The following is a 24,966-nucleotide window of genomic DNA, read 5'->3' on the forward strand; positions in this document are numbered from 1 at the left end:
ATTATAACTGTAATCATTTTCCTTTTACAATCACATCTTAATGAACAGTGCTAAAAATTAAAAAGTATGTTCATTATCGATGAACTGTCCAAACTGATATGCATACACAGTGCAATAAGTGAAACAAACTATACTTCTTTCACTTCAATTTATTGAACCATATGTATCAGTTCAGACAGTTTTTCAATAAAAAAAACCTTATTATGATTGATGAAATACTGGTTTGAAATTAAAGCAAGATTGAGCCAACCTGGGTATTAAACAAGTATTTTATCTGCATTGAAAGAGTTATTTATAACTCATTTTATTTTATATCTTTATGAAGAGCAAAATGCTGTATTTGTTACCTACCACATCCAACGCGTGTTGAGATTGTTATCGTAGCCCGTTCTTTGAAAGTAACAAAAGACGGGCACTGCAATTGCTGGAGTAGATCGAAGACGCCGCGAGGATCACCAAGACCTCCGAGTGCGTAAAGCCAAGCTAATCGACATCCCGTAAGCTTACGTTCTGATGATTCTGCCGAGAACACTGTCGAGTTCTTCTCAGCGAAGAAGTATATCTTCGATCACGCTTTCTTCTTATGTGACGGCGCGGTCATGGTCGAGTGCCGACGGTAACAACGCTCGAGGTTTCTTCGTTTCTAAGGACGGTCGTCAGAAACATTTGTCAGGTGGTTTCTCGCGTTATAGCAAGTAGGATAGAAAAGATAAAAATTCTAACAATTTTGATCTCGAAGAGATTCCTATGAAATGAGTGAGCAATAATTAGCAGAATAAGAATGAAAAACTATATTAAATGTGGAAAAATTTGACGAAAAGCAGTGGATTTACTTATATAATAATACTTGTTTTTATATTCAACTGCATTTAAAAAAATAAAATATGATTGTAAAATTAAAATTCTGTTTCAATAACCTGTAAGTTTCTTGGTTTCTTGAAACGGTTATGCGGAAACATTTGTCAGATGGTTTCTCGTGTTACAGCAAACCAAAAGAAAATTTCATGGCTTCTGTAATCTTGAAAAAAATTTCTATGAAAAGAATTCTGTATAAGTAAGTAGGAAAAGAGTAAAAAAACAAGAATGAAGAATTGATGATAATGAGAAACAAAGTCGGTTTGATCATATGAATAATATTGAATTTTATTTTAATACTTTAATTTTTTTTTTTTTTACTTAATATTTTTTTATTTTAAATGGTACATATAAAAAATAAAATGGAGAGAATTATTTAAATTGATATCTTATTCCGCGTACGCGAATTTATAGAAGTAACAATATGTAAAAATCTTTATTATAACGTACTATTAAATTTATAAAATGGAAATTTAAAATAAAACGATATCGCTTGTGAGATAATAACTAATACTTCTATTAAAATATTTTATTAAGTTTGTATCATTTATATTATATTATTTTTATTAAATTTGTATTATTTAATTATATTATTATTATTAAATATTGTATTGTACATATTAAATTATGTGTTTGTATCATTTTTTAATTTTCTTAACAAACGATATGTGTTGGAAAGCGAATGTATAGAATATTTTAAATATTACGTCAAATTGACGTCAATTTAGATTGGCCCATTTTCTGTTTTTGAGATATAAAATTAAGCATTATCAGCTGTTTGAGTAATTAAAGTTCTTGTGTAATAACTAATGTACATACACATTTATAGTATCTCTTGTACTATTCGTACACCGATACGACATTAGATAGGTCAACGGGTCTTTGCGATTTCGTTGTTTACGTTGATTAATCTTCGGAAAATGTGAAACCGAGTCTCCACACGTTCATATATGTGTGACACGTACACGTTGCACGAAAAACCGGTTTGAGATTATTATAGAAGAACAGGTTGTACACTGCCTGAACGAAACTTTGCATACATATACATATAAAAAGAAAACGGAGAATAAGACTATTTGCGATTCTTGCTGTCATAAATACTTTGTAATTTTGTTATTCCAAGTATATTTAAATATCTTGAGGCCACCCACTATTAAACTCGATAATTTTCCAAGATCTATTTTTATCGCTATTTGTTTAAGATTTGCATAATTTTTGAAAAATAATTATGTGAAATTTTCGTTACTTTTGAAAATTTGTTAGAGTTATTTAGCATTTTGGACATTGTATCTTTTTAGAAACAAGTTATTGCACTTTAAATGCATTATTCAGATGCAATTTGGACGAATGATTTTGTAAGCGAATAAATCTTCTTTTTATGCTTTAAGAATGATATCTGTTGATATAAAATCTGTGGAGGAAAATCCATCTAGGTGACTATATATACTTTCTGATAATAAGTGTGTAGGCAAAACGTGGAAGAGATATCATGGATCAAAATCAAAATATTGTATTGTACATATTAAATTATGTGTTTGTATCATTTTTTAATTTTCTTAACAAACGATATGTGTTGGAAAGCGAATGTATAGAATATTTTAAATATTACGTCAAATTGACGTCAATTTAGATTGGCCCATTTTCTGTTTTTGAGATATAAAATTAAGCATTATCAGCTGTTTGAGTAATTAAAGTTCTTGTGTAATAACTAATGTACATACACATTTATAGTATCTCTTGTACTATTCGTACACCGATACGACATTAGATAGGTCAACGGGTCTTTGCGATTTCGTTGTTTACGTTGATTAATCTTCGGAAAATGTGAAACCGAGTCTCCACACGTTCATATATGTGTGACACGTACACGTTGCACGAAAAACCGGTTTGAGATTATTATAGAAGAACAGGTTGTACACTGCCTGAACGAAACTTTGCATACATATACATATAAAAAGAAAACGGAGAATAAGACTATTTGCGATTCTTGCTGTCATAAATACTTTGTAATTTTGTTATTCCAAGTATATTTAAATATCTTGAGGCCACCCACTATTAAACTCGATAATTTTCCAAGATCTATTTTTATCGCTATTTGTTTAAGATTTGCATAATTTTTGAAAAATAATTATGTGAAATTTTCGTTACTTTTGAAAATTTGTTAGAGTTATTTAGCATTTTGGACATTGTATCTTTTTAGAAACAAGTTATTGCACTTTAAATGCATTATTCAGATGCAATTTGGACGAATGATTTTGTAAGCGAATAAATCTTCTTTTTATGCTTTAAGAATGATATCTGTTGATATAAAATCTGTGGAGGAAAATCCATCTAGGTGACTATATATACTTTCTGATAATAAGTGTGTAGGCAAAACGTGGAAGAGATATCATGGATCAAAATCTCTGTTCTTTCTCCCTTTTCTTAAAATAGGACTATCGTAATTTAAAAATCATGCGAGAAAGTTCACATAGAATTTGATTTATTGCATGATTTATTACATTTGAGAAAGTATGAATAAAAAATTAAGGAATCAAAATTCATTGATAATTTAAATTGTATAAACGATACATGAGTTATAAAATTGCTTTTCTTGGGGGAATTTATGTAATGTATTTCTGAGAATAGATCTTTATGAGAGATATCAGGTAAAAATAAGAATATATTAGTCTGGGAAAATCCTTTTCCTTATTTAAATAAATAAACGATCGACTGCATTAACTGGTTTATCAATTAAAACCGGATAATAAATGCGGCCAAGTTTAATGGACATAAAATAAGATGCTTACATTTAAACATATAATATATATTTAGAAATATTTTTTATTTGAAAGAGTATATACTTGATTCATTAATAACTACTAGCTTATTAACTATTTTCTTTTGTATTTTAAGTTCAATATATTAATTTATATTCAATTTATAAAATAATAGAAGTTAATTGCGAAATTTATACTTTTATGTCTTTTTTTTAAATCTCTTAGTTTGCTCTAAGAGCAAATTTTAAATGATTGTTCTTGTAATGTTGTTATTTCAATAAATTAAATTTAAAAAGTAATTCATTTTTTAATGCCTATTTTATTGAAATATCATTTAAACATTATTATAAAATTACTTTAGATCATATAAAAAAGTGAAAATATCACGTGCACTTTGCAAATTATGTAGTTCTACTTTATATTGCAAGAACATGTAATTTGCATCTTTAATGACATTTCTAATCTCTTGAATTTAGATGATGTACTGATCTTTTTAATTATTTTATAAATATAAAAGATACTGAATATCTTATACAGTTGTGCTTATATTTTTATGATAGTCGTAGTTTAACATTAATATAATATTTTTAATGTGTAAATATAATAGTCTCTTACTTTTATATTAATATTACAATTGAAAAAAGTGATAATAATTGGGATAATTATCTTATTTTATTAGAACGTGTCAACGAATATTTGTGGTGCTTAACTGCGTCGGTGAGATGTAGTAAATGATGTTCATTGTTTTTTACGATGTTCCCTTTCTCGTAGTTTTAAGAAAACTTAAAGCGAAACATCGTTGCTCCTATTCTCAAGAGTTGGCCAATAATGTTTTACTCGATCCCTTATACAGCAAGCATTACGCCATGGGAACCACCGTTGATCATAGAATGAATTTCAGGGCGAATGGGAAAGTTTACTATATAACTATGGTAATTTCGAAGGGTTTACCTGCGAAGCAGGAGATCGACTCTTGTTGTCCGACATAATCCGGAACACAAAGATATTTCTTGTTAATCCACTGGCGTTTAGAAAGTACATTTACTTTCTTTGCTCTTTCAGAAGATCGTAACTTTCGTCGATCTTCGAAGATGCTGATCGCCGCTGATCGATTTACTTTTTCACACTTGCAAAGTGACTATGAAGTTGCAGCAGCAGTGACTTGGCTAGCGTAATACACATAAAAAAAGAAAAAAAAAACGTAATTTTTCTAGAGAGAAAACTAGGTCACGATGAATAAACAACAAGAATGTCGCGAATATTAGTTACAATGACAGTTTTCCAACTAATTTTCCTTAGAACTAAAATTTGTATACGGAATTATTCTTTCTATGCCGCATTTAGCCAATTCAGTGTGCTTTTTTTTCCTTACAATATCAGTACTTCAGATTACCTTTCTTGTAACATCTTCTAATATCTTTTGTATTTTTTCTTTTCCAGGTCGGCCTTACAGACGTTGCACAAAGTGTCCGGTAAAGCACGCGAGCAAAACTATTTTCTAGGTGGACTGTCGCATGACTGGGTCAGTTACTATGAACAACGGATCGAGAGCGATCGGTCGTGCCTCAACGAGTGGCATGCCATGGACAATCTGGAGTCCAAGAGACCACCATCACCGGACAGCGTGCGCACCAAGTGAGTCCGGTCATTTTTATCACGATTCTCTCAAGAGCGGCCTAAGAAATAGGACGATTATTTGAATGCAATCCGATAGCACCTGACTCTTTTGATGAAATCGACAAAGTACCATAATATGGATTGCTTTTAGAAGCCTAGCACTTCCAGGAAGTTGCTCTCTTATTGAGAGTGATTTCTTGGACATTTGATTTTAATGCCTCCAATACTGCATATTACACGCCTCTCGAGCAAAATCGATTCGCGCAGCATATATGACGACCCAAGAAACAGCTGGCTACTGCGAATTTAGCTTGGTATCGTGCCAGGGTGGTTTGTTGATGCGCCTTCCTCGGTTGTCTGTGCCGCGTCGAATCTCGCACACAAGTGGAGCGTAACTTCATAGCCGTCCTTCAATTATTTCCAGTTCCTATGTCTGCCTTCCCTTTCGAACTAAGCTAAACATTTTGGGATATTAGGTCATTTCGATTATTGGATTCCAGTATTGTGAAATTCTGGTGTATGCATGGGAAACTGATATGTATCAGAAAATTTCCGCTACATTCTAATTTGATCTCTTTGTTTGTGTTTATGAGGCTATTTTTAGTATTTTGCTTTGTAACGATGAAAATTCTTAATATATCTATAAGTACGGTAATTATAAATTAAATGTCTTGAAATATCTTCAGGTAAAAAATATATGTTCGTATTATATATTTGATATGAATGATATGAACAGAATTATATTATAATATAATAGTTTAATGACAAAAAAACGTTTAGTGACAATCATTTATGGATGCATTTAACTGATTTTGCCTGTCTAATTAATCTGTCATGAAATATAAACTGTTATTGTTTATGTAACATAGGCCAAGGGAGAGAGAAGAGACAGAACGCGTGATTCGATCGACGCTAAAGGAGATCATGATGTCAGTAGATCTTGATGAAGTTACTTCCAAATATATTAGAGGTCGACTTGAAGAGGATCTTGATATGGACCTCGGGGAATTCAAACCGTTCATCGATCAAGAAATGCTCACCATACTAGGGCAAATGGATGCGCCAACCGAGATATTTGATCACGTCTATCTCGGAAGCGAGTGGAATGCTAGCAATCTAGAGGAACTTCAGAAAAATGGGTGCGTTATCTCATTGCGAAATATTTTTTATGTATTCTCGCGTTAAGTCGATTTTAATGCTTGCTATTTTTAATTCTGTCACGACTTGATATATTTCTAATATTTTAATCATTCATAATTTAGAAATTAACGCAATATGATTAGTTTGGAAACAATCGATTTCTTAAATTATGGATGATTAAAATATTGGAAATATTATGTTTATTATTTCTTTTATTATATCACAAAATAACTGTAAATTTTACATATGTATTATAATGTTGAAAATTTGATCTACAGTATAGAAAACGTATTACTTTATCTTAATATATTTAAATGTAACTGTTAGTTCTAATCTATATCCTTTTTATATGCAGTGTAAGGCACATCCTGAATGTCACTCGAGAAATTGATAACTTCTTTCCGGGTATGTTCACGTATTTGAATGTACGTGTATATGACGATGAGAAGACGGATTTACTGAAGCATTGGGATAATACATTCAAGTACATTACTAAGGCCAAAATGGAGGGCTCCAAGGTGTTGGTGCATTGCAAGATGGGAGTATCCCGTTCTGCTTCCGTGGTGATAGCTTATGCGATGAAGGCTTACAACTGGGATTTTTCCCAGGCGTGGAAACACGTCAAGGAAAAGCGCAACTGCATCAAACCTAACAACAGCTTCCTTCTACAATTGGAAACGTATCAGGGTATTCTAGATGCGATGAAAAACAAGGAAAAGCTTCAGAGATCCAAATCTGATACGAATCTGAAATCTCCTACGTCCACAAAAGATCAATCAAAAAAAGAAGAGAAATCAGATAATATAGAGAACAATATGCGGGAGGTTTCAGGTTCGGAGTTGAAGAAAACTAGCCAGAGACCAAAGAGTTGGTCGCCGAACGTTAAAGTCGCTGAGAATATGTTACCTTCCGGTAAATAGTTTTAATATCCTAACATTTCTAATCAATTAAAGTGTTTTTGAGAAATTTTAAGTTAATTTTTTTGTTGAAACTATCATGGTCTGTTTAAGTATAGCTCTTTAACATGATATTACTATGACAGAAAACGAATTTTAATAAAATTTATTCCTGATCAGTATATATTGGAAAATTAGAAATTTTGAGAAATAATTTGTTTACATAATTAAAATAAAAGATATGGCAAAATTACAAACTATAAATTTTATTTTTGTGGAAGCAGAAATTTTCATTACTTATTTTATAATGTTTCAGTTCCTTTGTCGCAGTCATTGGAAAGTATTGATAAAGCAGGAAATACGGAAGTTACTCGGGAGGATCTTCTTCGTGGCTCGAATCAAAAAACGGCAATAGAACAGGAAGCTCGTAACGTTCTAATGCCCTGCGACAACGGGCAATCTTACAGTGTGTCGCAGAATAAAATAATGCACCTACCCGCTCCAACCCCTGGCACACCTAGCGTAAAGAATAGGATTAGTAAGTTAGAAACTCAGGGACAGAAGAGGAAGGGCCTGGTACTCAATTTAACTAATCAGTTTGAAGCGGCTAGCAGTAAGCCATCATCGCCAGGATCCGATACGGATGCGAAATCTCTGCCTCAAAGTTCGACTGTAGAGGATAACACGAAACCAATCGAGAACGGTCACTCGCATTGCGAACAGTCGCAAGAAACGCAAGATATTACGGCTTCAGTTTCGAGCGGTCTTTCCGGAAAAGAAACTTGGGATCCCGGTGAGGAACAAAGGGAAAAGAGAAAAGAGATGAGCCAGGAATCCACCGAGATCAATGATAATAGTGAATGTCTAGTCTGGACTGCGTCCGCGAATGTAACGTGTACTGATTTGTGTAATGACAATAAAATTGACAAAGGCGTGAGTGTAGAAAGTGAATGTAACGTGAGTGTAATGGCGGATACGCCAGCTACGATGTCAGTCACAATGATGACGACAACGACAACAACGACGTTATCGACGTGTCATGATGGTTTAGGAAAAAAAGTAAAAAAGGAGGGCGATCCGTTCAGTGCCCAACTGGATCGAGTATTTGATCGTGAGGAAAGGCGAGGTGAGCCTGTTACAAGGGAATCTCCGAGTCGGCAAAGTTCCTGGAGTAGTTACGACAGCGCAGTGGTTCTTGACAACAATTCGGTGCACAGCTCGTGGGCCACTTTGCCGTCGAGAAACAGTTCCTGGGGCTCTTATGACATGCGGCCATCCGATCTGCTCGGATCCAGTGGTCTGTTCCCGTATGACAAAGAAGAAATTCCATGGCATCCGGGAACGGTAAAGCGCACTAAACAGAAATTGGAGGAGGGTACGACCGCGGGCGAAGTGAAGCGTGTGTGTACGCAGAGCTCAACGACCACGGACGACAAGAGCGATAGGTTAACTACTGAAATAGACTCGGTTGCGGTCGAGACGTACAATCCAATGCTATTGCATCACATGCCATCGCCGACACCGCGAAGAAGGGATTCGTCGCCCACTCAGGAACATAATCTTAAAGTAGAAACAAATAGGAACTCGCCAAGTCCGGTAGGTAGCATTGACATCTCTCTTACATCCATGCGCCAGATTGGAAGACTGTCTACGAGCGCTCCCGCACCATCCTCCCTGCCCTCCGAGTCCGATCTGCCTCTGTCTCTGAGATCCTGCAGATCCGAAAGCGAGACGTCCAGTCCGTGCGTTGTCAATACTACCCAGTGTCCTTCCGTAAAACACCACAAAATGGTTTTGGAAAATCTCTGCAACAAGTCCGTGTTCAGTAAGCGCTGTCTCTCCGTGGACGATTCGCCGGAAGCAGAGTGTCCGCGTAGCACGTCTGGCATAGTTAAAAATCTGAAGAAAGAGTTTGAAGCGAAGTCGACCAAGCTGGAGAAGAGTCCTGAGAATGCGTGCGAGGGCGAAAACGCATCGGTGACTGCACGACCCAAAAGGGATGTAAAAATCAGGAGTTTGCCCTCATCGCCGGTGATCCCGCACAACGAGTCCAAGATCCAGTCGTTGTCCAGCGTTGGCGAAACCAAAGAGAACAAGCATGGCAGGAGGAGCGAGACAACGCCACCATCATCGCAAGATAATATGGAGGATCTCTCCGTCAGAGTGTTGGTAGGGAAGTACGAGGTTGCCAGGCCAGAATCCAGGAAGAGCTCGGATATCCAATTGCGCGCGCACAAAGATAAGGATTGGGATGCTCTGGAGGTGCATCCGCCAGCGAAATCGAAGATCGCACCCGAGTTGTCGAGAAGGTCTGCGCCGATCATGATCAACAATCACTCTGCACCTTTGTTTAACGAGACGCCAGAAGCCCCTGGCAGGCCGCCAGCAGTACCTTCACCTAGCGTAGTCATGGCCAGTGTAGTGGCTAAAGCAGCTAGTAAAAAGCAGCAGCAGCATGGCAGAACCCATCCCCTCGCTAGGTTACAGGTTAGGCCTAGGCACAGCAGTCCCGTTTATAACACTATGTAATACAGAGGTGACGATCTTCTGTTTTCGCTCGCGGATTCTTCATCACGAGCGCAGCGCATCTAATTCGGACGAGAGTACTCATGCGATCACATGAGTACATCGCCGTGACGATGAAATCGTGTGATCTCCTTATGTTGGCGATGAAGATTGGGTTTTCGGAGCCAAAACGGTTGCGCCTGTTGTTCTAAGAGTAAGTTTTTTTCGTTGTACTCTTTTCTTTGTCGTTATCACTACAATATCTCATACAAGCGCTGTCCTGTTCACCGAGAAAAATAATTTTGTTATTTTAATAATGTATCATTATTTATAAGACGATCATCTCGTATAAGTGTTCGGATTTTTTACTACGAATTAACGACAGGCGCTTTATGTTCCTTCTCGTCAACGTGTATCTTGGCTTGACGTTAGTTCAATTATTTTAAGCTGGAAATGCAACAATCACGAGGCTGCGCGTTGAGAAGGGGGTCAACGTAAATTCAGAAAGATATAATTGCATCGTTATCCTATGTCACTTTGCTATAAGTTATTGGATTTGGAATCAAACATGCATTAAGTATGAGAAGTAATCGCAAGTATTGTGCAAGTGATTTAACTCGAAGGGCGGCACGAAAGTTTTAGTTCACAAAAAAAGGAGGATAAAAGAAAAAGAACCGAGTGTTCAGTCAGGCTGTGAATGTAAGGTCTGAGCCTCGGGCGTACGCTGACCTTTCCTTCTGCTTCGCTTTCTTGATCTTTTTTTTGTTTTTTTTTTTCGAATACGATGTTATCGCGCGAGACGATAAATCTCCGATCTTCGAAGCGACTTCGTCGATTTTGTCGTAACAGGAAAAGTTATTATATGACGAGACCTCGAGATAATGTAATATTAAGCCACACTATTAGTAATTTATAGATAATAATGTGATGTAGAGTGATGTACAGTATGTGAGGACACGATGTAGCGAAGTGTGTTTTCTGTTGAGCGACTGTTTTCGGAAGCATGAGTGCATACGGAAGGGGGTACCGAAATTCACGAGCTTCTAATCGTTTCCGAAACCCCGAAAGTGATTCCTCCTGATCTTCTGCGTCAACGGCCATATTTTGCATGAGCGTGAGAATTAATACAAAATTAGTCAGTTGAAGGTAATAACATTGTAACAAGTGGATTAGATTTTTCTTAAATTGTAAGATAATAATTTAGTATTGTACGTATATTGTCTCTTATTGAGGAATGTGTAATTTTGATTCTGTGAAATGAATCAGATCTTGTTAGATATCTTCAAGCTTGAGACTGCCGTCTCACGTTTAGAATATATGGATTGCATCTACTATTTGTATACAGAAGAGCCGCTTAGACTAAAACGATCGTTGTTCTCGCGAACGTAGGTACCTCTCTTACTCATTAATTGTTATTAACTTGCTCTTTGTACTCCTACTACTATAGATTGTCTTTATCTCGATTAATTCAAATCGGTTGATCGTGTAACGCTTTTCAACGGCTGACGATGCAGCGATAATAGTGCATCAGGAATTCCCGCTACTGACTCCTGTAAGTCAAGAAGGTATGATGAAATAGCGGGGATGGATATGTTGATCCTCACGGGTGCATGCGCATATTGTACTTCTTCATCGATCGACCCTGGAGCACATTGTATCTAAGTATCAATATTTTTTTAAATACATATCATCGACTCATCGTTAATTTTGTAAATCATGCGCGTTCCCACCGCGTCGCGGAATTTAGTTAGACAAAAAAACGAAGGAAAATCCGATTTATCGCGCAAATTAACGACCAATTTTATACTCTGATGTACTCTGACGAATGCGACCGCTGCTAAGAGGCGCTTCGCGAGCGCGTCGTGATTATCGTGTATAAATATATTTTATTACAAACACGTTTCTCAACCAAATTAGGCTCGTTGATCGTTTAGATTGTAGATGCGGGCGAAAGATGTCCTGGAATATAATAGTATCCCGAATAGTCTGTTGGATCGCACCTAGAGATTAAATATTATCTACTTATATGGTTAAGTACAATTGGATGCGATTTAGGAGAAGGAGGATCTGTTTTTCTCTGCGATATCTCGCAGCCGGAGGTGACTCGTCCCCTCTTTTTAAGTGCGAGAGTTGCGAGGAACGTAGTTTCAAAGTCTCGAATGTTGCCCAGCGTAGTCGACGAGTTTGGAGTATACTTGAATGCACAAGATATCCAATGATTCCTGTCCGGAATCTAATGTGGGTCGGATATCCGATCACGTTAATCGCCGCAAAAGTATTACGAAACAGGACGTGTCGTCTACGGCGCGAGTACCGAGGAAAGAAAAAAAAAGGGAAAAAAATGCGATGCGCTTTCTGCTCTCTCACCGTGTTTGTGCGCGAGCAATCTTTTTTCTATACCGTGTCGCTTGTCAACCGATGGATTTGCTCGTGTCAAGTAAGTTTGTATTGTCACAAATCGATGTGCTCAGTTTTAGTAATTGTTCCCTGACCCTTCATACCTTGTTCCTTCGACCGCTCCAATCCGCCCCTCGTCTCTTAAGTCTTGCTTAAGTGTGTGCGTTCGCTCGATATGAGAACTTGCTGTCATATGAGAATGATGATAAAACCGTACGTTGTTCTGTATAAATTTTGTACTATAGTTTGTATTAAATAAAATACATTGTTTATTGCTTGAGTGCAATGTGTTATTCCTTGCAGACAAAATTTTTATAGAAAACATAAAAAAAATTAATTTATTTAATTTTTATCATACTTCTTTCTCTTGTTATTTTATTTCATTTCTAACAGTATATTATGATGTACGTTACCGCGATATATATGTCATATATTTTTATTTAATTTATTATAAAAAAAGAAAAAAAATAAAGTAAATCTAATTAATGTTAATCTAAAACGAACATTATATCATTTTATTATATATTTTTTTAAAAACATCTTTTTACTATACATCTAAAGAATTATCTTATCAAAATTTTATACAAACTAGATATTTATACAAACATATGTAACATACGTCATATTTTAACAAGTGTAAATTATGTTTTGGAAATCATTTGTAAACTGTAAAATAAATAACATATTTTTTCAAGCTTGAAATCGTGTCGAAGATAAATGTCACAAATCAATCAGTCAGGCTGGGCATCTATTTCGAAAATTGTTGTTCCGGCGCAGAAAGCGAATTTCGGAAGAATTCGTTTACTATACTTTGATTCTAACGGGCCGACATCCAAACTGTACACACCGCCCTTTAAATTTCTGATCATAGCTACAGTCTGCAGAAACAAAGAGCATATAAATTATTCTGAAATAAGAATGTCAAAACAGTTATTTTTATGGAACAAGTATGTTCTATGAACACCAACATTGTCCTGCATTTAAATAAATAAATTTTCGCAATAAATTTTATAAATAGTAATAACAGTACATTGTAGCATCGAGTACATTAATGATGACGCGATGAGTAATCAACATTCACATATTTTATGTCATGCAATACGATTCTTTTATGCATTAAAATGTCATGAAATTCCGACAGACTTACAGAATGAGATCGTAGATCAACGATTCTGAAAAGATTATTATCGCAACCACCGCATGCAATGTAGATATGTGTTACGTATTTTCCAACGTATAATAAAGAAGAATAACTGTCTGGTTCCAAAGTGGCGATTAATTTGCCGCTACCGTAATCCCACAATTGTAAAGGATTATTCCTTTGCCAGGAACAAGTAAGGATCTGTTATTCGTGAAAATCTGTAGTTAAAAACGCTATAAAACTTTTATATATTTAAAAATAGTAAGTTTTCAAGATATCTCATAATCACTACGAACAACTATAAACGATTGCTACTGCTACTGCTACTAGTTCGAAATATATTTACATTTCACTTTTACATTCAAATTAAATCAGTATGTATAACGGCTTTTCTTTTTAATATGCACTATAGTGCATTCAACAACTAATAAATTAATCGATTCTTCATATTATAGGCATAAATTCTAAAGTACCTCTTTCCCATTTCTACTGATGTCTAAGCCGTCCCCGCACATGTGTACACCCGATATGAATCGAAATGAATGAGCTTGTCTGGTATCCCAGAATTGGATGGTGTCATCCCAGCCAGCACTTATCAATTCGTATGCAGATTTAGGATTGAAGCAAACGCTGAAGACTCTGGATTTATGACCATCCATGACATCCGGTGTATTACTGTATTCGAAAATTACGAAATGTTTTGATAAAATCTTAATTTTTTGATTATGATAATATCATTAATATCTTAATAATAATAAAAAGAACGGCCAAAGATGAACAAAAATAGATAAAAAATAATTAAATAATATTTACTAAGAATATTTATTTAATATAAGAAAATATAACATACGATTAATACAGAATCTTCTTCAGTTTGGAAAACATACGCGCGTAAATTAGCGCAACATCATTTCCTCTTAATTATTTTTCTTTATGTTTTTTGAACTGAAGAAGACTCTATATTAGAATTAGAATTTATGTTATATTTTCTTAACATGTTTTTGCTCGTCTTTTTATTATTATTTAGCAATATCTCTTTTTAGAGATGGAGAAATTTTCATTACTTCTTCTTGATAATTACCTTCCACGAAACACTCTTTCGCGCGTTTTAGTTTCTTCATCATATAAATATAAAATCGTATCGTCCCCGACAGTGACGAACTTTGGTAATTGAGGATGGTAAGCTAGACCGAGTGTTTGCCGTCTTTCTCGTATCGTGTAAAGGCATTGCGCGGTTGGGTAATGCCAGCATTTAACGCAGCCATTGGCATCTATATGAATAACAAGCATCGTAGTTAAAGACAAGAAAAAAATAATTTAAGATATTGATGTACTCTTTAATATACTTAAAGTTAGATTAATATCTGTAAAATTTGCCTTTAATAATAAATAAATAATGCGGAAGTTTCTTTTTATTATTTTACTTTGCTTATTTATTTTTTTGCATGGTATTATTCTATCTTTAAAAAGATAAAATTAAAAAAAATTGCATTTTATATTATGTTAAGTATCATATATAATTAATATTATTGGTTCGATATTCATATAAAATTGTTTGTAAAATCTTAATTATTTATGAATATACAATAAATTCAAAATACACACATATATAATTTAAATATGTAAATTAACAATATTTGCTAATCTCAACAAAATCTTTTCGAAAGTAAAAAAAAACATAAATAATTTCCAGATTATATATAGATTTATTAGATAATAATTAAATTATATAGTAATTGAAATAAAAAGTGAAAGATGTGTGCGATACTAACAAGTCGCTATCACAGTATGAGTGATCGGATGTGTTCTGCGCACTGGACGATGCTTTACAGCGGTCACTGGAGCCGGATTCTGCATCATCTCCGCATCGCACAGAATCAACGTATTCTCTCCTGAGCTAACTTTGTAGAACTTTACGTTCCCGTCCGACAGCCCTGCCGCCAAAAAGTCGTAACTTTCCGTATAGCAGATGCAAAGCACGTCTTGATTAACTTCCCTGCAAACTGTTCACTTTGCAACTTATTTCGAATGAATATAACTGTTTAACATAAACCTGTTTAAAATTAGATGAAGGATAAAATTTTATTACATAATTAATATAGAGAAACAGGGCAATATGAGCCAAAAAATAAATTAAGTTAAAAATCTTTTTAAATTAATTTAATATTGCGAAGAATATCACGTAATTATGGCGTTTCGTCCCAGCCAATAAAATATGATGTTAATTGATTTGGAGAAATCGTGTGAAAAAAACAATTGGCTGCACTATAGTGCTTTTGCATCATTCAATAAATTTGATATTATGCCACTTGTTTTCTCACGCGCTTTTTCTAAATCATTTGACATCATATTTTGGCGTTTTGTACCGGCTTCCGGGACTATATAAAGAGATATACACATGTCAAAGCACTTTATTCGAGAATTTGCGTATATCGATAGACCTCTGATGGCGGGTCGACATAGTAATATTCTTCGCAATATTTTTATTAGTAATACATATATGTATTACCCCCATCCCCCAACTTGCGCGCCGAACAATCGTCGGTCTTGAAACGCAACTAGGTATATATTTTTAATTCACGCGGGCGAAATGATGCGTTTAAAATCACAATTGGATCATCAGAGGTCTATCGATATTCGCAAATTTTCGCAAGTGCTTTATTAATACGCATATCTCTTTATATAGAATCTCAAGCCGGGATGAAACGCCAAAAATAACGTAATATTCTTCGCAATATATTAGAATAAAATTAAATGTTTTAACGTAATTGTTCGCTCGTAAACCCTTTCTCCCTTTATTATTAGTTTAATAATTATAAATAAATACTGCTTACATTTGATTGATAATGTTGACATTGCCAACTAATTGATAACAATGCTCAATATCGGAGATGGTTCGTATTGACGCTGATGAGGGAGTGTATTCCTCATTGGTGACAATTGATGCTATTGAAGGTGTAGGTGTCTCATCGAAGTCGATCTCGTCGTTATTATTTTGAACGGTAGAATCGATGGTACGGGAGAACTGTTTACTATTTTTATCCTCCATCTAGCAGTAGAGAATCAATTGTTATTTACATTTAAAAACTATACTTTTTTAAATATATACAAAAATAAGTTATAATATAGGAAATATATAAAATGGAAATATATATAATATAATGAAGTGAAACTACGTTGTTTCTAAAAGATAAATCAGAAATGCAGAATATATATATAGAATGTAAGTAAAATATTTTATTAATATTGTAACATATATTAACCTTGAATATTATGTAAAAATAAGATTTCTACTTGATATTAATACAGAATGCAGCGGAATACAAACTGTGGATGCGTTGCTTATATGAGCAGAATTTTATAAAGCATCATATCCTAATTTTAACAATTTGTGGATCATTATTCAAACCAAAGAATTGCTGTGACTTACTATCAGGAAACTGAAATTTAAAATATAATTTCTGACATGTTAAAAATTTAAAACGACGATCGCAATATTTGTATCTGTATAACCTGTTTGTATTTTTATTCTATTTTGCAATTACATTATCATGACATAAAAGACGTACGTAATTGTGAAATTAGTGTATTATATTTCATTATTTGTACGTATCTTTTAAAGATTTTGAAAAAACTACTGAACTTAGAGCATTATAATTTGTTAATATAAATAAAACTATTAATAATTTTGCTTTGTTTAATTTGCGGAAAGAAGATCAGAGATACGATCCATTTAAAGATGCAAATTATTTTATTTTTAACAGACTAATCAAAAAATTGATCAAACAAAAAATGCTTCAAGGCATTTATGGCCAATCAAGTGGACTATAGAATCAGCAATGTCAAACTTTGAGCGAAGCTTCCGTTGATCTTCGTATACTTTATTTATATATTAAAACTTAAACAACAAATAAATCTGTATTAGACTAAAAGATTCATAAATAAAATATTTGTACATATTTCTTCGTTTATAAGAAAATTTATTACCGAAGAAACAAATCGATTTATGTATTTTAGAGCTTTATTTTCCCAAATAAAGTATGTTTACATAAATACATAAGTTTAAAATGACCCGGTCTTCGTCACAAAATGGCGAGTTTGCGGTACTTTACGAATCTAGTGACTTTATTTGTGGAAGAAAAAATCTAACCTACAATTATAGAAGATGTACGTGTGTCATCGGGAGTATTGGGGGTGTTGCTCTGACCCGCGTGCAATAACAACGAATTGTACGATCGTCGTTCCCGACGACGTGTAAGTGTTCGAGCAGTTTTTCACTGAGAGGTACGCAATCCGTCGCATTCGCGAGCACGCCTGTGTGAAATCGGAAGACCGATACGGTGCACGGTTCAGAAGGAGGCACTAGGCAGCTGGCGAATACACGACTTTTATGCGACGATTGTTGTTTTCCACGGTTGAATCAATGTTCAGTTACGCGACAGTAACGGCAATAATTGTGCCGGGAGATTGGAAACGCGCGTAACACTCGCCTCGTACTCGACAGCATTTCCCTGTAACGTTTCAATACGTGACGCGGGCTATCGTTACGTTTCACCTTGAGCTCCATTTCCATGATATCATCGCGAAACTACGCTCGCATATTTGCCAACGCGTTATGCAATATCTCAGCTCTGTCGTTAACGACAATACAATTGTATTCTGCCCTAAATTGAGATCTTTATTTACCTCGCCAGGTGAACGACGCTTGTTCTCTCTCTCATACTTGTATGCACTTGATCCTCGTGAGACAGCATATGCGCTCAGAAGTCTTGCTGAGATTCTTTGTAAAGTAAGCCTGCGTACGTCACATCCTGACTATTATTAATGTGCGGGATAATCGACTAACAGGATTGTACACAAGTAACTCTCGAAATAATACTTCTATAATTAGATTCCGTAATGGTTTATGTTCTGTACAACTGTTTTTCCTATTGAAGGTACATCCAATAATGTCATCGATTAACAGTATCGATTCCCATGGAACATTACAGTGGGATATGATGGAATTAGCTCGTCATTTGCGCCAGGAAAGACTGTTTGTTAATTCAGAACAGCAAAACTTACAGACTCTTAATGAACGAGTAAGTAACATCCACTGTTATGGATTCCATGTAACATAATCTGTAGCTACGTTCAATTACTATTAATTGCAAGTACTGAAAGTCTGTATATGTATAGTATAGTAGATTTTCAGTACTCACAGTGAAGAACTCAGCCTAAGAGTGTGTCCTGTTTCAAGCATGATGTATCATTTTATTCTTATTTATCAAATATTAATTAAATATTAAAAGACAAAATGATACTTCATCTGTATGAAACATAGTGCACCTTATATTGATCATAACAAATTTGATACATAACCCTTAATATGGTTTTTAAAATGTAGAGTATATGTAAGAATTATAGAGTATATCTAATAATTTTTGTATTCTTATAAAAGTTATAAAAATTAATCCAGAACATGAACGATTTATCATGTAGTTAGAAAATTATGATGTGTATGAAGGGTTAAAAAAGATAATAAACATCTATAAATATTAATTTAATGCATCTTAATACGGACTTTGTTGTCTTTAGGTCTTGTATATCTCATCGCAGTTAGCACAACAAGCATGGATAACTGCTCAACAAAGAGTCAGTCTGAATCGCTTGATAGTGGCAAGGCCAGATTGTACTCCAGCGTCGTGTTGCCTAAGAGCAAATGCATTGGAAAATTCACATTTTATCGATGCATATAAGTACCTGCGCTATCAAGCGTGTTTATCTTATGGAGAATTTTTAGGTGCACTGCGAAAGTCACCAAAACTCCTTGCTTCATGCTTGGTCGAAGGGGACAGAGCCATTCCAGAATCGATGCAAACAATCGTACAGTGCCTAGCTGCTGGATTATATGGAAGTTGTATATTACCAGAGGATAAAAGTTTAGTCCTTCAGTTACTGAGGCATCTTATGTTGCTGCAGATAATTCCGTCTGACAACCCACGAAGATTGCTCAGGCATGGAACATGCGCGTTTTCCAGATTTTACTCGATTTTTCACGAGAGTCTGTTCTCCGCAAAGCTTTTCTTGACAGCAGCTTTGCACAACCCTATAGTGCAATTACTCATGGAAGATGAAATGTTCTTGGACATTGATCCGGATAAAGCGCCTATTAGATTTCCGCCTGCAGAAAGATTGAAGAAATTCGGGAAGGAAGGCACGACCGAATATCAAGCAAAGTTACAGCGTTATAGACTGTGGACAGTTAATTCTTTGTATCGTATCACGCAGAGATTTATCGTCAACATTCGTGAAACAATACATTGCTTTCCTACAAGTGTTTGCTGGCTTGTGAGACAAATGGCAGGGCTTTTTAGTAAGAATGGAAATGTAGATCCAAAAGAAGTACATGCCATGTGTACTGATCTTGTATTTACATATTTTATTTGCCCTGCTATAGTTAATCCAGAGCCTTATGGCATTACCGATGCACCGATAAGTTATGTCGCGAGGTTCAATCTAATGCAAGTTGGACAAATTTTACAAATGCTTTCGCTACAAAAGTATCAAAGTATCGATAACAAAGTTATTGATCTTTATAAAAAATTTGAGAAAGATTCAGTGTCTTCCATAATAGATTCTATGTTGGATGGTGCGACAGAAGAATTAGAGGAGGAACCAATTATAATTGACAATAATAAATTTCAAGGCCTGTCACGATCCGCAGCATTGTTTACGGAAAGTGAATTGAATTCCTTAATTACATTTTTAAACACGATTGCTGGTGATAACAATGAAGAAACAATATTGCATAATTCATTTGATAGAAAACAATTAGCAGAAATGTTGTTGCAATTACCCTCAGGTTTACTGCATAATAATAAACTAAGTAATGAATATTTGGAAACACCTAGCAAACGGGGTGTTGCTACAGGAAAAGGTATATCACCTAAATAATACAATAATGATTGTTTACTTGTCGTAGTATAACATTAAAATATTTTATAATAGGAAAAGGACGAGGTATAAGGATGACTACATTCTCACCAAATATAACAAACGAAAGTGGAGAAGAAATTAATGGCACTGCAGTTCCTGAAGAGGAAACTGTAGATAAAAATTTTCACGATGTGTTAGTCATACCTTTTGGTCCAACAATTGGAGAATCTGTAGGGCTACTCAGTGAACAGAAAGTATGTACACATATCAGTATTAATAGATTTATTACATACTCTGTTGTTTGTTATTCTTTATATATTTAATAAGAAGTTACATTTTATATGTATGTAGTTTATATAAAATTATGTATTGCTTAACTTTCAAAAAAAGATGTTTATATATATATAATTATTTATAAAATATACTCATTTCATGGATTTATACAATTTTATAAATTTATAAAATTGAAATATAATAAATAATATAAATAATATAAATAGTTTTTTTTATCTACATAAATGGTTTTATATGTCTACATAACAGAAGTAATAAATTTAGAATTAATGATTAAAGCTATCAAATAAAATATTTTGTTTCATTATTTATAGGTTCTATGCATGGAGCTCCAAAGTGGTATGAAGAATGGACCTGTTACTTTGAATCTCCCTGATGATGCCTCTAATGAACTTTCTAGACAAGAAAATAGCAATGTTGAACGTATCGAAACGCAAGAGAAGAGAACTCGATTCTCATTGTCACATGATGAAGGTATATCAATTACTGATACTGAATATGATACTGATTGTTTTTAAATAGTATGCATTTATATTTTTAAAAAAAGTTAAGTAAATAATATAAACAAAGTTAAGAAGTAAGTTTATAATAAACATTAAAATTATTTATTGCTTGGTTTTTTCATAACACATCTACATTAAAAATAATTAGTTCTGTTCGAAGGATCGATTGGAAATACATCCGATAATTTGGAAGCTGTATCAGAAGCCGCTTCCAATCATAGTGTCGCTTCTTCCCTAGAATTAGAAACAGAAGATCAAAATGATAATCTCTCAGACATGGTGTCTGCTAATGTATCGGGTAGAGGAACTCCTAATATATCAGGTATATTAATTCTATTAAATTGTTTTTTTTTTTTATATTTGGTACCAATTACAATTATAAATTATTTAATTTTTTATAATCACCAGGTCGAGATACACCATCGTCCCAGATTACTGAAGGAGATGATGGACGCGCTGCAGGTGAAGTACGGCAGTTGGATTTGCCGCCGCCTAATATCCCAACCAAACAAAGTCGATCCGAAATTGATGACAAATTTTGCAAATTTGAGATTAAAAAGCTTATTGAAGGTAAATACCAATTGATAGAGACATATTTAAAACAAATAATATTTAGCATTACAATTGATAATACTTATTTCATTAATTTATTTATATTACAATTACTTATATATACAATATATTATACTTTTTAGGAGATGAGACTGTTTCTATGGTATCCGATACTTGGTCTACAGATGTATTGGCCTCAGATAGCGAAATAGTTGAACAACAGGATCGAATACTACTTGCTGTTCCTCCTGAGCAGGTTGCACCTGTTCTGCCTGCTGAACCTACGCCAACCATGTTAGACATTAGTGAAACTGCTAGTGAAGCTTGGAGCACAGATGTATTAGCTAGCGATTCAGAAAGATTAACTGAAGTAGATACTGATGACACTGCTAGCGTTGCTAGGTATATATCACATATTATGTTTATAAAGTATTCGAAATAAGATATCTTTCTAATTTACATTTCTAATTTACAATTCGCATAGATCTGATGATACAGCCAGATCCGAAATCGAAATAGAAAGCCGTGCTGATTCTGAGGGGAATGAAGAAACGCTTCAATCTGCAACCCCATGTAAATATAATGGAATCATATATTGTAATACTAGCAGTATCATGAAATGATTTTTAATTACACACACAACATATATAATTATTTCATGTATAATGATTTTAGGTCCGGATGGTTCAAGCATCAGTTTTTCGACAATTGCAGGGATTCGAGAGGATTCTGGCATAGTAACTTCAATAGTCCATCCATCTCCAACAACATCTCCATTACCATCGTCATCGAATGTAACAGGTCGTGGTGGAACCAAATCCGATTACCGACGTAGTACAATGGAATACGTAGACAAAAATGCTAACAATATTAGCAATATGGATTATACTAAACCGTTACGGGACGACAGGCTGGTCCATTTGATAGATAAACTTCAAATTGACAATGGTAAGCAAGTTGAACGTCAAGCATCTGCGCACAATCACATCACTGCGGCTGCTGTCGCACCAGCGTTGCTATTAGCTAATCATATTTCTGCGCCTGTTTTGTCAGAGAAGCCCCAAAACGGTGACACAAAAACAGAGGTTTGTATTGCTTCGTTTAATCTTTTTTTCTGTTAATCTATTACTTTCTTATCGGAGAAATTTGGGATTTAAATGTGAATTTCGTAAATCAGGAATTGGATAGCTGTATAACATCAGTCGGAGATACCGTAGGCCGATTAAGCACGGCTAGCTTAACATCTAGCAGTAGTTCCGGATCGGAACCTCGGATGAAAAGCAACATTTCAGCATCGGATTTACCAACGCCAACGATTAATGGCACTTGTGATGCGGTAGATGGATCGATTCCTAATTTTTCCAAGCCAAATGCATCAACTGGAGCTATTCCAAAGAGTATAAGCTTTGACATGACTGCTGAGCGTGGCGATAAGGAATTGTTGGATGATGATCAAAAGAACAAACGCGGTTTTTTTGGTAAATTAAAAATGACATTGAGAAATCGTAGAGGTAAAGCAATTCGCGGGGCGGACGATAGATGTTTTGATCGAGAAGCTGGTGGCGACGGCGTCGATATGTGTAGGCACAGATTACGCAGGATTATGTCAGAAGATGTAACATCATCTGGTAATGTCGCGGGCGGTAAGATTAATAAATTTAACAAATATATTAAGTTTGACTAATATTAATGATTATTGTTACAATAAAACGAACTCTGTTTTAACAAAATTTTACATGTATATATAATTGAATCAAGATAAATTCGAAAGTAGTGTTAAATACGATGAAAAATTTGTGGACGGCAGTTTATTAAATCTCTTCATTACTTTTTTTTTCAGATACTACCGATGATATATTAGCGAAATATAGAAGAAAACCAAGCGCAGCTAGCGATACAGCTTCAATTGAAAGCAATCAATCTCGTACAAAAGAGGTGGAAGATGAAAGACTTTCAATCGATCCAAATAATGTAGAACTATCTTACGCTTTTGCGGATGCTAAAAGAAAATTACGCATGGTACTTAGTACTGCTGACCTTCAACACATTCCATGGAATATGTCAGAGGTATTTATTATGTTAATTATTTGTCATGATATACAAAATAAAATTTGATTTTTGAAATTACTTAATATTCAGATATTTACATATAAAATTTCGTTACAGAGACATTGTTGGTCGCAGAAAGAAAACGAACTAGTTGCGTTTTTACAACTACAACTGGCAGAAGCTATAAACCTACAGGATAGGGCATTAATAGCTCACCTTCATGAAACTTTACGTTGTGTGCGTTTATTTAATGATGATGGATGTAGGAAACTCTTCAAATCTCTTCGAGAAGATTATCAAAAGCGATCCCCTTATATCGCATATTTAATTAGATGTCGTCAAGGATTACTGTCGACGTTAGCTCACTTAGATAGGTACTATTTACATATAAATATCATACTTGGGTATAATATGGTATATGAGTAATGTATAAAAAAATGCGGCTATTTAATAATTATTATATCTTTTAGATTATGCGTACGAGTTAAGTGCGATCGAGATGCTATCAATAATCATCTCGTATCCGTTTGTGTAAGAGTATTTTTGGAAAAAAGGGAAACATTTCTCCTGCGTTTCTGCGACGAGTTCAAAAAGCTTACATTGGCCGACGAGAAACAGGATCTTGTGGATAATTTCCTAGGGAAGGTCCATGCCGAAATGGACAACGATCCGATCTGGCAATGTACATGAGCACAATATTTATTTCTTAATTGATCTTAGCCAAGGAATACTTGAATTTGCGTTTTACTTTCAGCGGCGAGCGCTAACCAATTAGATTTGGCGAGAGTCGTAGTGGAAAGAACCGTCATGGCACGGGTATACCACAATGCACTCTATCCAAATGGAGATGGAGATGTATATAGGGACCAGCTTCTTCACGATCACATTAAAAAGTTGGCGAAGGTCGTAACTCCAAATCACAAGGACCTACGTATTCCAAAGGTTTATCATTATGAATGCCCCTGGCCATGGGCGCAGGCTGAATTGGCTGTGATATCGGCGTATAAGACTCCTAGGGATAAGTTGCAGTGTGTATTTCGTTGCGCGACTACTATCATGAATCTTCTTTCCATGGCGTCGGAAAGAGGCATACCTGCTGCCGACGATCTTATTCCCGTGCTGGTTTATGTCATAATTAAGGTACGCGAGTGGAAAGAAAAGATAATTTTAATTTAAAAAAGTGATTGTTAACTTATGTTTAATTTCAGACTAATCCGCCGTCTTTATTATCGACTGTTCAATACGTAGACAGTTTTTACGGGAATCGATTGGAGGGCGAGGAACAATATTGGTGGACGCAGTTCTGCTCCGCGATCGAGTTTATTAAGACAATGGATTAA

General features: G+C 34.7%; 3 protein-coding genes across 4 annotated transcripts in view; 2 read left to right on the top strand and 1 right to left on the bottom strand.

Moving 5' to 3' along the window:
• ssh (Protein phosphatase Slingshot) overlaps positions 1–12,444 on the top strand; it is a 128,671-nt gene extending 116,227 nt beyond the window's left edge. For both annotated transcript variants that reach the window (XM_018540612.1, XM_018540613.1), the window contains 4 exons: positions 5,055–5,249; positions 6,101–6,370; positions 6,727–7,283; positions 7,584–12,444. In XM_018540612.1, coding sequence (XP_018396114.1) covers positions 5,055–5,249; positions 6,101–6,370; positions 6,727–7,283; positions 7,584–9,796 — 3,235 coding nt within the window. In that variant the 3' untranslated portion in view covers positions 9,797–12,444. The remainder of the gene's footprint in view (positions 1–5,054; positions 5,250–6,100; positions 6,371–6,726; positions 7,284–7,583) is intronic.
• A 376-nt stretch (positions 12,445–12,820) lies between these two features.
• On the bottom strand, positions 12,821–16,667 carry LOC108774417 (WD repeat-containing protein wdr-5.3). The gene is made up of 7 exons (XM_018540514.1): positions 16,574–16,667; positions 16,145–16,359; positions 15,083–15,363; positions 14,392–14,581; positions 13,784–13,985; positions 13,317–13,511; positions 12,821–13,047 (listed from the first exon to the last, which is right to left on the bottom strand). The coding sequence occupies exons 3-7, from the start codon at positions 15,168–15,170 to the stop codon at positions 12,901–12,903; spliced, it is 822 nt and encodes a 273-aa protein (XP_018396016.1). The 5' UTR covers positions 15,171–15,363; positions 16,145–16,359; positions 16,574–16,667; the 3' UTR covers positions 12,821–12,900.
• A 1,473-nt stretch (positions 16,668–18,140) lies between these two features.
• Positions 18,141–24,966, top strand: Gapvd1 (GTPase activating protein and VPS9 domains 1). Its single transcript, XM_018540513.1, has 16 exons — positions 18,141–18,170; positions 18,248–18,391; positions 18,888–20,229; positions 20,301–20,482; positions 20,837–20,996; positions 21,174–21,347; positions 21,434–21,595; positions 21,721–21,979; positions 22,062–22,150; positions 22,253–22,662; positions 22,755–23,220; positions 23,418–23,644; positions 23,744–24,000; positions 24,097–24,308; positions 24,381–24,766; positions 24,835–24,966. Exons 2-16 carry the CDS (start codon positions 18,260–18,262, stop codon positions 24,964–24,966), a joined length of 4,590 nt encoding a protein of 1,529 aa, XP_018396015.1. The 5' UTR covers positions 18,141–18,170; positions 18,248–18,259.

Source organism: Cyphomyrmex costatus, unplaced genomic scaffold (assembly GCF_001594065.2).
Source record: "Cyphomyrmex costatus isolate MS0001 unplaced genomic scaffold, Ccosl1.0 scaffold254, whole genome shotgun sequence".
In the NCBI taxonomy this organism is placed as follows: domain Eukaryota; kingdom Metazoa; phylum Arthropoda; class Insecta; order Hymenoptera; family Formicidae; genus Cyphomyrmex; species Cyphomyrmex costatus.

Coding starts and splice junctions, on each gene's coding strand:
- LOC108774417 (XM_018540514.1), bottom strand. CDS start 15,170: ATGATGCAGAATCCGGCTCCAGTGACCGCTGTAAAGCATCGTCCAGTG. Junction 13,512..13,783: donor TCAGTAGAAATGGGAAAGAG/GTACTTTAGAAT, acceptor CACGAATAACAG/ATCCTTACTTGTTCCTGGCA. Junction 13,048..13,316: donor TTGATCTACGATCTCATTCT/GTAAGTCTGTCG, acceptor TTGTTTCTGCAG/ACTGTAGCTATGATCAGAAA.
- Gapvd1 (XM_018540513.1), top strand. CDS start 18,260: ATGTCATCGATTAACAGTATCGATTCCCATGGAACATTACAGTGGGAT. Junction 22,151..22,252: donor GCTTCAATCTGCAACCCCAT/GTAAATATAATG, acceptor TAATGATTTTAG/GTCCGGATGGTTCAAGCATC. Junction 24,767..24,834: donor TGGTTTATGTCATAATTAAG/GTACGCGAGTGG, acceptor GTTTAATTTCAG/ACTAATCCGCCGTCTTTATT.